The 17,503-nt window shown below is 38.5% G+C and overlaps 1 protein-coding gene across 2 annotated transcripts in view; it reads right to left on the bottom strand.

Annotated features, from left to right (window-relative positions):
• The window catches only part of SNTG1 (syntrophin gamma 1), a 202,667-nt gene that overhangs the window by 144,470 nt on the left and 40,694 nt on the right, over positions 1-17,503 (bottom strand). For both annotated transcript variants that reach the window (XM_060128054.1, XM_060128055.1), the window contains exons 4-6: positions 16,189-16,246; positions 15,324-15,367; positions 15,189-15,230 (exon numbers count right to left, since the gene is read on the bottom strand). In XM_060128054.1, the coding sequence (XP_059984037.1) occupies positions 15,189-15,230; positions 15,324-15,367; positions 16,189-16,246 (144 nt within the window). The remainder of the gene's footprint in view (positions 1-15,188; positions 15,231-15,323; positions 15,368-16,188; positions 16,247-17,503) is intronic.

Below are 17,503 nucleotides of genomic sequence, written 5' to 3'. Positions count from 1 at the left end.
CAGACAAACATGACGGCATCACACATGAGGAGGTGGTTACCCAGGAGAGAGGTGAACATAGCTGTGATTTACTTGAGAGGAAGAGTCCGCAGGCTGAGGAGTGTGAAAGGAAAGAAAATAATCAAAGCTGTGTGTCTTGCCTTTTAGACTAATTACTAAGTTGTGTCATCTACAGAGATGAGGAGAGCAAAAGGGAGGGTTCCTTCCCCTCATCTGGGTTTTGGTTAACTCAGACTTTTGTTGCTGTATTAAGTATGAAATGTGCGTTCAGTCCACATGGAAGGACCAAGCTGGAATTAAGAGAAGAGTACTAATTGGTGTAAATTTCTGTACATAAATGTACAAACTAATAATCATTTGCATATAATTTAATTTTTAAAAATTCACATCTGTACTTAATTACCTTGAATGACAAAGGAAGTGTTCTTCCATCATTCAAAGTAATTATCTGTATCTCTATCTCTTCAATATAAAATGTTTATCCCTTCCATTTGTATACTTCCCTTCATGAGATGAGTAAATAGGTCTCTGACATTCACAATGGAACACCTCAGACCTCAAAATCGTAGTGAGCATGGGAGAGACATATCACTGGAAAAACGAGAATGTCTAGGGCCTTAAAATCCCGTCTCCACCTAAATTGTAACTGAAGTTAACTTCAGTTTGAACTTCATTTTAAATCCTTTTTTTGAAGTGTTAATGTGAAGTACCTGTGATGGAAATATTGATAATTAAGGGGAAGTATTTTCTAACGACTCTCCAAACTATGGCAGTTTTGTATTGAAATCACTCTGAGGAGAATCTTCTGTTAACAAATATGCTTATTTTGTTTTGTCTCTAATTTAGGGTAATCATGTTTTTTCAAAACATGTATTTATTAAGGTATATGGACAATAATATTTGTAGCCCATTGGCCGTAAACTTTGGAGTCAGAACTGGATTTGACTTAATTCTACCAAAACTCAATTTTTACTCAAATTAGGACCAATTTCTCCCACGTTTTTTGGCCTTACTTTCCCCACAGATAGAAGTGAAATAGTAATGACTTCTATATAATTGAGGTAATGACATTGCCTGATGCACTGCTTGGGTCATACTGTTATTAAATGACTAAGTAACTTGTCATTATAAAATAAATAATTCTTAAAATTATTTCTATACATTTTTTGTTGAAAATCTAGAAATTATAAAAGTTCACAAGTAGAATATAAATACCATCTGTGATACCATATCCAAATTATGATCACTTGAGTTAACCTCTTTTAAGCCTTTATATTCAATATTTTTGTTTTAAACTGTAATTTAGATAAGATATGTATATTCTTATGCAAGTTACTTTTAAAAACTCAACTAAATATTGTTATATATTATAAATATCTTCTCATGTTAAGGAATCTATTTACAAATAGACTCCAGTTAACCTTGAAAAAGAAGGAAATAGTAATACACACCCAAGAAAAATAAAAGCCCACAAATATACAATTCAATCACATATATGATTTATCCTATCACTACAATATCTCCAAAAGATTCTCTAATGAACAAAACAATGATTGTCTGAAATTTTCTTTTCAGTTCCTCCCAGTAAACATTTTAAAAAAGTAAATATCAAAAAATTTAATAAATCTCATTATATTTGCCAGGCTTAGTTTCAGACTCAGCAAGGAGACTTATACTACTTATACTACAGATAAAGTAACATTATATTGGGAAATAAACTTGTAGCATAAATAGAGATTATTTAAATATATACACACATACCCTGGATCTATCTATCTATCTATCTTACATAGAAAGACTTCTCAACTTATTTTCATTGTAATTTCTCACATTATTATCACTACCTATTTTCAGAATGCTGAATAATTGTAAAGCAAGTAATAGAAACATTTGTTTAGAATGAGCCACTTACCTAAGGTTTACCTTTTAAATCTCTGTAAACAATTAAACAATCATGCTGGCCCAATTCCAAAAATCAGTATTGCCAACGAATACTCAATCAGTTAACAGAAGAATTTACTTGCAGCATTTTTCTTACATTTTTTTGGTTTGAGTTCATAAAACCTGCTTGTGCTAAATATTCAGTTGTTTTTCTAAATTCAGTAAAACTGAAGAAAAGTTGTACATTGATGTTCACTAACTAGGACTGAGAAACGTCTGCATGTTCATGGTTCTACACTGAAGCGAACACTACTAGGAATTCTGAATAGATGTTAAAGGCCTATAATCATTCACGCTGCATCAACAGTTCACTCGTTATTTTCTGAGTAGTAGTCTATGGTATGGATATATCACAGTGTATTTAACCATTAAAAAGTATCTGAGATGTTTCCTGTTTGGGGCTCTTACGAATACAGCCCTGTAAACATCTATGTGTGGGTTTTATGTGAACCTAAGTCTTCACGCCCTGAATGAATCTCCAGAGAAATCTAAGTGAAGAAAACAGCTTCCAAAAGGTTAGGCTTTATGATCCCACTATATAACACTCTTGAAATCACAAAATTATAGAAATGGAGAGCAGATTAGTGGTTGCCAGGTGTTCAGCAGCAGGTGAGGGCAGGAGGGAAGTAGGTGTGGCCGTAGAGGGTAAAAGGAGGGTCCTTTTGGTCATGGAGGTGCTTTGTCTTGACTGTATCAGTGTCAGTATCCTGTTGTGATGTTGTTCTGTTGTGTGAGATGTTATTCTTGGGGGAAGCTGGGTAAAGTGCACGTAGGCTCTCTCTGTATCATTTCTCACAACTGCATGTGAGTCCACACTCAAATAGGAACAAAAAGCTTAATTATCATGTGATATAATTAGGACCACAGTTGTGCTATATTTCTAGGACATAAGGTAAAGAGATGGTATTTAACATTCCTTGTATAAAGTATCCCATTATCAATGAACAGTAAAATTCAAAATTCCAGATGAGATTCCAGAGGAAGTCTGGAGATTAAGAAACTAAACTATGTAGCAAGTGTTTTAGAAACAAGCAAAATGAAACAATACTGTGTGGAGATATAATAAAAATCATTCGAGTAACTGATGAATATGAAATTTAGGCTAGTGGTTTCATTTGGAAGGCTGTGATTAAAGTACACAGTGGCCTTCTGGGAGGTGGACGAAATTCTACCTCTTGGCATAGAAATGATTAAAAGGCTATTTGCCTCAAAAATTTTCACTAAGCTATACATTTGTTGTATGTGGTTTTCTTTATTTGCCTTTTATTTTACCACAAAAAGTTAAATGAAATGAAGTAAAATGTTAAAACCACATTTAAACCATACTCAATGACTTCTGAAAAATGTATTTTTTTTGAAAAATGTATTTTTTAATCTGACATTTTTATTGATAAATTATTCACACATCATGAATTTCACCAATTTAAAATAGACAGCTCAGTGGTTTTTAGGATATATATAGAGCTATGTAACCATCACCACGATCTTATTTTAGAACATTTTCTGCCAACCTGAAAGAGACCCTGAACCCATCAACACTCACTTCCCATGACCCCCTTGCCCCAGCCCTAGGCAACCACTAATGTACTTTCTGTCTCTATGGATCTGCCTACCTGGATATTTCATGCAAATGAAATCACTCAATATGTGGTCTTTTGTGAACAGCTTCTTTTACTTAGCGTGTTTTCCAGGGTTCATCCATGTTTTACCCTGTATCAGTAGTTATTCTTTTTATTATCAAATAACATTCCATTACGTGGATATACCACATTTTGTTCACCCATCATCAGTTAATGTGTTGTTTCTGCTTTTTGGCTACTATGAATTGTGCTGCCCTGAACACTTGTGTACAGGTTTTTGTGTGGCTATATGCTATTTCTCTTGGGTACTTACTACAGAAACTCAAACTGCAGAAAATCAAAGACAAAGAAAAAGTTCTGAAATAAGCCATTGAGTTGGGGGAAAATTTACCTATAGTGGAACATGGATTAGGATTACAGCTGACTTCTCATCAGAAATCTTGAAATCAAGAAGAGAGTGAAGTGAAATATTCAACGTGTTGAAATAGAAAAGCATACACTCAGAATTCTATATCCTGTGAAATTATTCTTCTAAAGTGGAGAAATAAAAAATGTTATCAGATACACAGCTACAGAGAGTGCCTTACCAGAAGCCCTGTACTGCAAGAAGTGTTATAAGAATTTCTTTAGGGTTTAGGAAAATATGTCAACACTCAGATCAACATAAGGAAAGCAAGAGCTGAAGGAATAAATGAAAGTAAAATATTTTATTTTTCTTATTCTTGCTTGATTGGAAACAAGTTTTAGTTTAAAATAATAATAGTAACAATGTATGGTTTTATTGAAGAACACAGGTAAGTGCTATGAATGACAACAATGTCCATAATATATGAGAAAGATAAATCAGGAATATTCTGTTATTAGGTACGTGAGTTATGCAAGAAGCAGTACAGGGCTCTTTGAAAGTGCGTGTGGATTCATTCAAAATATACATTGGAAACTCTAAGTCAAACACTAATTGTTTTTTAAAGTATAATTGGTACAATAAGATAAGAGATATAATGGACCCTTTTACATAAAAAGCTTAATTTAAACCAAGGAAGTCAAAAAAGAATTAGGGTGGTGATGGGAGAAACAAAGAGCAAATATGCAACAAATAGAAAAGTGTTTTAAACCTGGTGGATATTAATTCGGTTTATCAGTAATTACTTTATATTTGAATGGTCTAAATATATCAATTATAAAACAGAAATTGTCAATGGGATATAAAAGACCCAACTCTAGGTTCTACAAAAAACATTGCAACATTTTAATATGAAGACTGATAGGTTTAAGGTAAAGGCATATAGAAAAATGTATTTTGCTAACGCTGACCAACATAGCTGGAGGAGACATATCAACTACACACAAAGCAGACTTGAGAACAAGAAAAGTTATCCAGGTTAAAGTGAGGAAATAAATAGTAATAAAATGGTAGAATCTCCAATGATATGTAGTCATGCTAAACACCTAACAACAAAATATCAAAACATGTGAGGCCAAAACTGATAGAACCGAAAGGAGAAACGGACATCTCCACTACTGGAGCTGTGGACCTCAACAGCACTCTTTCAAGAATTGTGAGTTCAGACGGGCAGCGATTCGGTGAGGACACAGGTGAAGTAAACAGCGCTATCCTTCAAACTGGCTCACAGCAGCCCTCCCTTATCCCCAAGGGACACGTTCCAAGCCCCCCAGGGGATGCTTGACACCCTGGGTGGTACCGAACCCTGTATATACGATGTCTTTTCCTGTACATACACACCTGTGATAAAGCTGAATTTATAAAGGAGGCACAGTAAGCGACTGTCAACGGTAACTAATAATAAAATAGAACAACTAGAACAATATCCTGCCATAAAAGTTAGGCGACCGTGGCCTCTCTCTTTCAAAATATCTTCCTGTGCAAATGTAAAGCCTTTTCCATCCTAACTAGGCACTCATCACACACTGACTGTAACTTGTGCAGCTCCAGACGCAGCGGCACAGGGAGCACACGTTTCCTTTTCCCTCTTCACAGGTTCACGAGTGGGAGAGTCCTTACCGCCCTCTATGAGGTTGAGAACTTTCACCTTTTCACCTAAAGGAAGCACTTCACAGCTTCTCTTCGGCGTATCCGAACTGCCAGCATCATTCTTCGTGCCCTTTGGGCCATTACTACGTAGGAGAAAGGTCGCCTGACCACAAGAACTGTGACCCCGGGAGTCGGCCTGCTACCCCCGCGACTGCGGAGTGACTGAAGTGGAACACGGATGGAGGGAGGATTCCCGTCCTATGAGGACGGAGCTGACATAGCGAGATTTCATCATCGTCCTCAGAATGACACGTGGTTGAAAACCTAGGAATTGCTTATTTCTGGAATCTTTTAGTTAATATTTTTGGACTGTGGTTGACCTTGGGTCACTGATGCCAAGTAAAGTGAAACCGCAGATAAGGAGGGACTCCTATCTTTTGCAGAACACTCTGTCCAAAAACAGCAAAATGCATATTCCTCCCACGCTTATATGGAAAATTCACAAAGATAGACCAGATTCTAGGCCAGACACAAAACTTAACAAATCAAAAAGAATACAAATCATACAAATTATGCCCCCAGACAACAAGGAATTAAAACTAGCAGTCAGTACCAGAAAGATAGCTTGAAAGTCCCCCAAATAGTTGGAGAATACCTTTCTACATAACACAGGAGTCAAAGAAGAAGTTTGGAGAGAAATTTACAAATACTTTGAACTAAATAAAAATGAAATAGAACTCTTCAAAATTTGTGGGAAGCTGTGCTTAGAGAAAAATTTATGCCATTAAATGCATATATTCAAAAAGATGATTAAAGTCAATGATCTAAGCTTCTACTATAGGAAATAGAAAAAGTGGAGCAGTCAAAGCCCAAAGCACAAAGAAGAAAACAAATAATAAAGTCACACAGGAAATTAGTGAAATGGAAAACAAACAAAAACAACAGAGAAAAGTCAATGACACTAAACACCTGCCCTTTGAAGTGATAAATAAAAATTGATAAACCTCTAACCAGATTAATCAAGAAATAGAGAAGATACAAATTACCAATATTGGAAATGAAAGAGGGGTCATCACAATTGATCCCATGGACATTAAGAAAAGGCTCATAGTAGAATACTACAAACAACTCTATGCCCACAGCTTTGATAACCTCGGTGACATGGATCAATTCTTTGAAAGACACAACTACTAAAACTCACACAAGGAGAAATCGATATTCTGAAATGGCCTATATGTATTAAATAAATTGAACCAAAAAAACCACCTAAACTAGAAAGTTTTCCTGGTGTGTTCTGTCACATATTTAATGAAGGAACGGAACCAATCCTCCACAGTCTTGTCTAGGATATAGAGGCAGAGGCAACACTTTCTAAGTCATTCTTTGATGCCAGCATTATCCTAATACCAAAAACGATTTTAAAAACATTACAGAAAAACAAAATTAAGACCAATATATCTTATCAGAATTTATGCAATGACCTTCAAAAAGTTACTAGCACATCAAACTCAGCAATGTATAAAAGGGATTATATATATCACAACCAGGTGGGCTTATTCCAGTTAAGCAAGGATGATTCAATATTGTAAATTCAATCAATGTAATCTATGCATCAAATGTTTAAAGAACAAAACAAGTATGGTCATATCAAATGATGCAGAAAAAGCACTTGAAAGAACTCAACATACATCCATGATTAAAACTGCCTGCAAAGTAGGAATATAGGGGAACATCTTCAACTTGATAAAGAACGTCTACAAAACATCCACAGCTAATATCACACTTAATGATGAGAAACCAGACCCGTTCCCACTGAGACCAGGAACAAGGAAAGGACATACTTTCTCACAATGAATATTCAAGTTATGCTGGAAGTCCAGGCTACTGCAATATGACAATAATGAAAAACTAAAGTTACATTGACTTAAGGAAATAAAGCCATCTTTATGGCCATGAAATAATTCATGCGTTGGACTTTATTACAATTAAAAAGTTCTGTTCTGGGCTTCCCTGGTAGCGCAGTGGTTAAGAATCTGCCTGCCAGTGCAGGGAACACGGGTTCAAGCCCTGGTCCGGGAAGATCCCACATGCCGTGGAGAAACTAGGTCCATGTGCCACAACTAATGAAGCCCGTGTGCTGCAACTATTGGAGCCTGTGCTCCGCAACAAGAGAAGCCACCTCAATGAGAGGCCCGTGCACCGCAACGAAGAGTAGCCCCCGCTCACCGCAGCTAGAGAAAGCCCGCACACAGCAAAGAAGACCCAACACAGTCAAAATAAATAAATAAATAAAATTAATAAAGAGAAAAAAAAAGTTCTGTTCTGCAAAGTATAATTTTAAAGAAAATTAAAAGGCAACCCATCCACAGAGAGGGAGAAAATATTTTTAAAACATATATTTGATGTGGTAGCCAATACAAACGAGGAGCTATCTCCAATATATATATAAAGAACTTTGTTAAGTTCAACAATATGAAAACAAAGAACTGAATTTAAAAATGGGCAAGGTATGTGAATAGACATCACCAAAGAAAATACAAAGAGGGAAAATAAGCATATGAACATATGCCCAACGTCATCTGTCATTAAGGAATTGTAAATTAAAATAGCAATGAGATACCACTGTACACGTGGTTCAAATCCACAAAACTGAAAGTACCAATTGCTGGTAAGGATGCAGAGCAACGGGAACTCTCCTTTATTGCTAGTGGATGTGCAAAATGGTACTGCCGTTTTGGGAGACAGGTTGGCAGCTTCTTGTAAACTAACTATGATCTTACCATATAATTCAGCAATACACCTCCTAAGTTATACTCAATTTATTTAAAACTTATGTCCATGCAAAAACCTGCCTGCAAATATTTACAACAGCTTTATTCATAATCACCATGAACTGGAAGTAAGCACAATGTCCTTCAATAGGTAAATAGATTTTTAAAAAAAACTGTAGTGAAGTTGCTTAATATTCCATTGTCTGGACCATGAAATATTATTCAGTGCTCAAAAAGAAATAAATTATCAAGAGCTAAAAGACATGAATCATTCTTAAATGCACGTTGCTAAGTGAAAGAAGCCATTCTGAAAAGGCTACATTCTCTACGATTTCAATTATATGACATTCTGATAAAGGCAAAACTATACAGACAGTGAAATGGTCATTTGTAGAGGACCATGATGTGGGGAGGAAATAGCTGAAGAGGATTTTCTTAGGGCAGTGACACTCTTCTGTAGGACACCATAATGGTGGCTACATGGTACTATGCACTTGTCAAAACCTGTAGAATTTGCAGCTAAAAGGTGAGTGAGCCTTAATGTGTGCAAATCTTTAAAAGAAATCATTTTGGAGGTTAAGGGATATCACAATTGAATGCAGGATATGACAAGAGAGTCTGAATGTATTACAAACACCGGAAACCACCTCACTGAAGGGCTTAGGAAAGTGGAACTGACCTAAGTGAATCTGGAAGTTAATGAAATCTGCAAGACTAAAGGCAAAAAAGAACAGTACGTCAATCCTCTACCTAGTCAAGTCTTCCCACAAGGGAGTGGATTAACTGTCCTGATCCTGCTGTACGTACGTACTGGATTAGAACAGTTAAACAAGCAGATGGCAGATGGTGTAGCATCTGTTGGTGGGAGGCTACACATAAGCAAGGGGAGGAGGCTAGGACTGTCTGTGTGATGACGGGTTCCCTTAGCGGCAGCCACGTAAACTCACGTTTAGCTTAATGTAGGTACAGAGTAGGTATGTGAGCAATTCAGTACACACACACACACACACACACACACACACACACACCCCTCCTGTTCTGTGAGCTGAGGGGCCTAGAAGACACAGCTACTCCACAAGCAATGAGCACACCAGCTCCCAGAATGTAGTTTCTCAAAGATTCTCTAACAAAGCGAAGCAGGGCCTCTGGGAGGAATTGCTGATTCTTGGACTGGCAGGAAATGTACAAGATGAGCCTGAAACACCTCTTAGCACCAGAAACTGAGAAAGTGCTCCAAAAAAAAAAAAAAAAATCTCAAGGACTTTTCAAAGCAACACTAAAACCAACTGGAAGAGCTTACAGCCCAGAGTATAAAAGAAGTATCCACAATCCACACTGATCTGTCAAAATGACTGAAGAAATCTGAAAAATTGAGGTAAACAGACAAATCTCCTACGTAGCAGAATTCCAGGGAATGTATGCAGAGAGTCCACCCCTGTGGAGGTAGAGCATATTCCCGTAGGAGCTCCTTCCAAGGAGCACAGCATGGAAAGGGAACAAGAACCACAGAGTAAGAAACCTGGCAGACGGGCTTCCCTGGTGGCGCAGTGGTTGAGAGTCCGCCTGCCGATGCAGGGGACACGGGTTCGTGCCCTGGTCCTGGAAGATCCCACATGCCGCGGAGCGGCTGGGCCCGTCCGGAGCTTGCGCGTCCGGAGCCTGTGCTCTGCAACGGGAGAGGCCACAACAGTGAGAGGCCCGCGTACTGCAAAAAAAAAGAAACCTGGCAGACTCTTCCTCATCCAGGTGCTGGTGATGCAGTCATGACGGCAGGTACACGTGATAAGACATGATAAGACCAGCACTGTGCCTCTGTCATCTTCCTCCCAACACACATAAGCCCAGTCTAATCACAAAAAAAATCGGAAAATTCCAAATCGAGATTCAGCCTGCAAAATACCTGACCAGTCCCCCTCAAAAGTGTAACAGTTATCAAAAAAGAAGTCCTAGAAACTATTACAGCCCAGAGGAGCCAAAGGAGACATAATTACATGTGATGTGTAATCCAGATGTGATCCTGGGACAGGAAAAGAAGTATTAGGTAAAAACTAAAGAAATTTGAATAAAGTATAGACTTTTGTTAATAATAATGTATCAGTACTGGTTTATTCCTTGTAAGAAATGTAATGTAACAATGTGGGATGTTAATAATGGGGAAAACTGGGTGTGGAAACTAAAAATAGAATTACCATACGACCCAGCAATCCCACTACTGGGCATATACCCTGAGAAAACCATAATTCAAAAAGAGTCAGGTACCACAATGTTCACTGCAGCTCTATTTACAATAGTCAGGACATGGAAGCAACCTAAGTGTCCATCAACAGATGAATGGATAAAGAAGATATGGCACATATATACAATGGAATATTACTCAGCCATAAAAAGAAACGAAATTGAGTTATTTGTAGTGAGGTGGATGGACCTAGAGACTGTCATACAGAGTGAAGTAAGTCAGAAAGAGAAAAACAAATACCGTAGGCTAACACATATATGGAATCTAAAAAAAAAAAAAAAAGGTTCTGAAGAAGCTAGGGACAAGATGGGAATAAAGACGTAGATGTAGAGAATGGACCTAAAGACATGGGGAGGGGGAAGGACAAGCTGGGACGAAGTGAGAGAGTGGCATGGACTTATATACACTACCACGTGTAAAATCGATAGCTAGTGGGAAGCAGCCGCATAGCACAGGGAGATCAGCTAGGTGCTTTGTGTCCGCCTAGAGGGGTGGGATAGAGAGGGTGGAAGGGAGACGCAAGAGGGAAGGGATACGGGGGTATATGTATATGTATAGCTGGTTCACTTTGTTACACAGCAGAAACTAACACACCATTGTAAAGCAATTATACTCCAATAAAGATGTTAAAAAAACAAGTGATGCATCAGTAGGGGTTCACCAACTGTAAGAAATGTCGACAGCAGCCTGTGATCTTAGTAAGAGGGGATACTCTGTGTGAGACAAGATGGGGAGAAAACTTTCTGCACAATTATTTTGTAAACCTAAAAGGCTTCTAAAAGATAAAGTCTATTAAAATTGAAAAAGAGAAAAAACACACACGTCTCCAGGCACTGTCTCATGAGTGGGCTGCCAAACACACCAAGAGTGATCGAGTTCAAACGCTTCATCTTTCACATAAAAAATGAGAGTCAGAGAAATGCAGGCCCTTTATGACCATCAGACAGCTGGAAAATACCTATAACACAAATGCTAACTTAGTGTTCACATTTCCATCCGCAGACACTTTCTTCTCCTTGCCTTTCTGTCTGATCATTCTGAAAGTAAAATGTCAGCTCTGTGAGAACTGCAGAACCTGGATGACACACACTTCCCCTCCTCACTCTGATCTGCGGGGCAGGAGAGTGACTGCGAAGCGTCTTTGCTGGGGTGTGGTGATGTCCACACGCCTGTCTCTACCCGCCGGTCACTTCCTCTTCTCTGTAACAGGGTCCACCTGGGCTTTCTGCTGTGTGTCCTCCCTGCCGATTCCTCTGGGTGGGAACTGGCTCGTGCTCCACTAAGGAAGGGTTTATCTGGCCTGGCTTTGTCTCATTATCGAGGGCGCTGCGAAGCGGGTCTTTAGTGTGTGTAAGACAACAAATAGGGATGTGATGGGAATCGGTAGCCAGGAGTAAAGAGCACGCAGTTAAGGAACTTGTCACCTGTGCTGTCTCTATGCATAGCCTAATTAGGGGACAGACCTGTGGGTCCAGCAGAGAAGGAACTCCTAAGGGTGTTAATGAGAATCTAAGGATGTAAATTAGGCAAGTTCTAGATATTTGATTACTTTTTAAAATCAGAGATACAATAAACAACATTTAACACCCTTCCCAAACCGGTGGGAAATATTAAAAGTCAAGTGATTTCATGTATGGCTTTCCTCTGTGGTAGTTAATTCAAAGAAAAAGAGTCCACTGCAGTCAGAATTCTGGAGGAAAATCTTAATCCATTAGACCTCAAAACATATTTCCAAACTGAAAACCAATTGAGAATTGTTAGCAGTTAGGTGAAACATGATATGTTACTCAATGACAGTTTAAGCATTTTGCCAAGATCTCAAATGCTTTATGTTCCCAAATCGCATCTAAATATGTTCCCTGATGACTCATAAAATCTCTGAAATGGTTCCAATATACAAAATAATGCCTCATTTTCAGATGAGATAATGTAACTCTTGTAATTTTATTTTCTGATTCATCTAAGCTAAAAAAGAAAATTCCAATGGAAATTTTGAATTAAGTTAAGCATATATCATAACAACTAAAATGTTATTAAACTACATTTTTTATTCCTTTTATCAAAATTTGTTTTCATTGCATGAATATATCATTTTAACTTACATAAGTTAAAGTATGTAACTTAACTTATGTAAGTTAAAGCTATTCATTCTGCTCCTGTAAAAGTTACACAATTTTAGAGTTTGGTTCAAAGTCACAAATTCAGCATCAGGGTGATGGTTATTTGCAGTTCTAATTATCTAATGTTTTCTATCAATAAGACCATAAAAACAAAAAACAGATGAAACTCTTTTTCGCTCTCAAAGCTGGCACCTGCTCTAATCTTTCTTGGTCAGGAAACTGGTAGCTTTTCTTCCTTAGCAATCTTCTAGCAAGAAGAATGGCCGGGGTGGTGTGGGTGAAGCCCAGAATTGATGATCGCACACCCAGACATGAGAAACATACAGATGCAGGTGCTGTGATGACCTAATTCCAGTTATTTAGCTAAAGAATCCGTTAACAACAGTCCACTGAGTGCCCAAGCGGGGAGCAGGGATCCCCGGCCACACAGATCAAGCCTGTGGCTAGCTCCAGCACGGAAGCTACGGCTACACACCCTTGACGGCATCTGCGAATGACGCAGACTTCTAACAGTGGCAGTGAATAGTGTAGGCGAATAAGAGAAAGTCACAGGCACAAACAGCCTATCGTCATACCTTCCGAGGCTGCTTTCTGAATTTGGCCTCTGGGGGCCCTGACCTGGAATGAGGAATGTGGTCCGTCAGCATGGTACTTAAAAAACCATCCGCACCTCTGAGCTTGCGGCGACCTTTTCTGCCCATGTAAGTCCCTTCTTAAACATTTAATTAATATCTCAGTCCCACTGAGGTGTAAGTCAGTCTGTTTGCTTAGATAATTAGCAGTGAAGACAAAAGCACCTAATCACTGCTGCAAAGTGAAAGATTGGAAGCAAATAAGAATATCACTACCTACACTTCAAAGCTGTTATGGTTAAACCTCTCAAAAGAGTAAAAGTTTGTTGTGAAGGGCCACGTGCAATTTGTGATACAATCTTAAATCCCTCTTTGAAACAGAAGGAACACCATTGGGAAGTGGCGTGATTAGCGCATTCTCATCTTTCATGCCGCGTGGATCTGTTTAATCAAAGCCTCATCACAGTAAGTGCAAGCCTGCTGCTTGCCTCTGAAGGGCAAAGTGCAAACAGGACTCCATGGAACAGTGTGCGGTTTTGGAAAAGAATGCACTTGTTTTTGCTCCCTGGACAATGAATTTAAAATCACGTTGTACTTTTGAAAAAAGACTAAAGTTAAAATATCTTTGCTTACAGGGCTGTATTTGAAATCTGTGTATATTCAGAACCGAGTAGTCTGTGATGTGCTGCTTCTCATTTGTCTAAAACTCTGTTCTCAAATATTGCTTTTCCCTGTACCTATTTGACATAAGCCTGAGATTTGAAGTACGTATATTTTATGCAAGGCTCACCACGGGCTGATTTTTCAAAAATCAAGTAGGATTTTTGAGAGAAAAACCGAGCGATGAATATGGACGCACCTTGCCTGTCCCACAGAGAACGCTCTCCAACAGCTCTGCTTGTGGAGCTGGGGCTTTTCAGATGCTCGGAGTTGCCTCTTTGAGGCCTGAAATATGTAAATATATCAGAAGAGTTTTCTCCAAATTGTAGCAGGGCAACGTCTTCACAAACCAAGTGAACTGGAGCCGCAAGAAGCCGAAGGTTTACGGTATTTTCATTTTGTTTGACCCCTGAGTACAAACCTTTAGGCGTATTTTCTCCTCTCTCCTTTCCCTTGTGAGCTGATATGGGGATTCAGTGAAGGTTCTATGAATGTTATTAAATTAGCTGTGAAAAACATTTCCCAAACGCCTGACACCGGCCTGCATCACTTTTCTGCATCATTTTTTATGTCCTCCCTCAGCTCCACAGAAGCTGCTCAACCTTCCAGCTTCTCCCAAGGTGTAGATTAGAGGCCGCTGACAGTGAAACTGCTGGGCCCGTTGTTAACATACAAATTCCTGGGTCACATAAGCTGAGTGAATTAAAGGATCTGAAGCCGGGCTTCAAATCTGCACATTACCAACATCCAAGAAAATACCACAGTAAACACTGCTGATCTTTCTGTGTAGCTGTCTAGTGAGCTGAACCTGTGAACCTTGAGATGAAGTGTCTCTAAATGTCGTCTCTGTCTCTGTCTCTCTGTCTCTCTCTCTGTCTCTCTCTCTCTCTCACACACACACACACACGGTCTTTACATGCTCTTCCCATTGCCCCAGCTACTAGATGAAATTTTACAAACATAAATTTTTTTGTTTATAAGCTTCTAAACATTTGCAAAGATTTAGAGATATATTTCACCTAGAGATGCACTTAGTGGGCACGGACTAGTAGGAAGTAACTGAAAAACTGGAAAACATAGCAAACAGCTGTATTTCTTTGAATTACATTTTCTTCTTAGTGATACTTACTGATCTGTTTCTAATATACAAAAAAAAACCCAAACACCAAGTAAGAGATTATCCGAAAGTCTGACAGCACACTGGACCAACGTCCTATTTCCTAATGAATAAAATGAAAAGTTTTTAGCAATGCCCTAAATCCTCATTTGCACATGGGGAAAATTATGATATTAGGAAAAAGTAAAGAAAACTCACCACTTCTTCATGTCTGCATTTCCTCACATTAATCCCGTTTATCTGCAATGGAAAGAGAGACACGGCTTCATGTGGTATATTGTGAATTGACCTTATGTTTTGGTTGCACGTGGAAAATAATGGTAAGGTGTATACCTGCAGAATTGCGTCCCCAATAAAGAGCAGTCCTGAGAGCTCAGCTGTGAATGGAGGAGGACAATTGATTAGGCATCGTCTACTTCTTTCACACAGATGAAAGAGTTTTTAATTAAATAAAGTCAAAGCTGATAAAAGGGAAAAAATGAAATGTTTTATATGGGTAGCATCTTAAAAGATCCACAGGTAATAGAAATGCAAAAACAATCACGATTCAACTCCTATGATTGAAACATGAGCTGAATTGGAACACATGCTGTGATAGTTCCATTTCATTCTATCATTTCAGATCTTAGTTGCCAGAAATTGGCCACACTTCTGGATGGAGGACTAAATGTTCTCATGTTCTTATGAGAGCATTAAGGCATCTATGAAAACGTTTAGAGCTAGACATTCACTCCATCAGCAATGGAACCAGCTCCCCGTTTCTTTTTAAACACTAGGCTGTCTCAGTGATTTCGGTCATTGTAACAGTTGGTTTACATCCTCAGAGTTTTTCCTGGATGAAATTTCTTATGAAGGGCTGAGTTAAATTGCGTATGAAAACTGAAAAAAAAATATATATATAACTGGAGTTGCCTGTAACTGATGAGACTTGCAAGCATCAGAGCCGTTTCTACGCTTCCTTGTTAATGAGACACTGTGCAGTCATGCAGTCTCTGGCTCACACACAGCCACCTGCTCTACTGTCTTCCCTCCCTGCCCGCCGGGCGGGTAAAGGACTTGGACTCGGCAGTCAGAACCGTCACCTGTTGCCTGGTCATGGGACCCCGGCTGGTCAGTCCCATATACGAATTTATGATTCTAACTATTGTCTTTTCCCTCAGTGACAGGGACTCACAGGACAGCCCTCTTAACACTTTACCTCTTTGCTCCTTGGAGATTTTTGAAATGACAACTGGAATGTTATGTTCCGCTCCCCCCTGAAAAGAGAAAATCATATATCGTGCTTTTTAATCTCAAAAATTAAATACACAGCCTTTAGTTAGGAAACTATACAAGTTATGAACAGCATGTGAATAGACACCAAATAGAATTAAAATAGACCCCTGGAATTTTTCTACCAAATAGACTGTCCTCCCAAGAAACTTATCTGTTTAGAATTTCTCTGTGACATGCAATAATTAATAGCAGTTGACTTTGAAAATGTCAATTTTTAAAATTAAGATTGGTGATCCCTTAAGAAGGCATTTCCTCCAATGTGTAGCAGTGCTGCCCATTGTAGAAATTCATACTTAGGGTTCCAAACAGTAGATAATGATGTATTTCCATTATCTGGCTGAGTTGTTCTATGCTGGGGACCAAGCAAGGGCCCCTTTGGATGCTGCATGGCTGGAAAGACTACATACACAAACTGGTACAACAAAACAGACTGTGTATATGCCTGATGGGGAAGGGTCATTATATTCCTCTTTGTGTGAAAGTGCATACTAAACAATTAACAGAATACAGTAAACTGACAAGAATATGGCAACAGTGCTTTGTCTAATTGACCAAATAAGATAGAAAAAAATAAAGAAAAATAAGTAAGCTAAACTTATGTGGACGGAAATAAAATAAATCCCTGAAGTAACTGCACAAACTTATGGTTTTTATATAACAGATTTGAGAAAGTTGAAAGCAATAGTTGAAAACTCAAGTAAGTGCATCAAAGAATAAGATTTCATGTAGAAAACAAGTACAGCACTTTTAACATGGGTAGTTGAAAAGATAATCTAAATTTCCATGGGGTTTCTGTAGCTTCAGAATAAGTAAACCTCCTAAGCCTTTTTTCCTTCAAGGACAAAAATTATTTTAGAACAGACATTTTTTCCCATGAATGTCCATTTTTAGCACTGAGTTGTCAATATATTTAAATATAAGATAGGCAGTAGTTGTAGAGAACAGCAGTGGCTTTCAAGCTTTTCTTGGCAAGTAGTCCTTTCTACTTCTGGGATATTAAGAAGAGACGTGATAAATAAAATACTGAAAACTGTCTTACCCAGGGTGAAATTCAAACCCACCCCTGAATCTCCTGTTCTCACCATTTCCCACCAACCTGACATTCACCCACCCACCCTCACTAAGTTTGTGCAGAAGGTCTCTGGCATAAGCTTCCTTGGCTTCTGATTCTGCTATTGCATTTGTGTTTGTGTCCATAACAAGCCTTGATCCTGTCCAAGACAACCTCTCATGTGATC

Source organism: Lagenorhynchus albirostris, chromosome 17 (genome assembly GCF_949774975.1).
Source record: "Lagenorhynchus albirostris chromosome 17, mLagAlb1.1, whole genome shotgun sequence".
Lineage (NCBI taxonomy): Eukaryota > Metazoa > Chordata > Mammalia > Artiodactyla > Delphinidae > Lagenorhynchus > Lagenorhynchus albirostris.
This window is presented reverse-complemented; position numbering and strand designations above follow the sequence as displayed.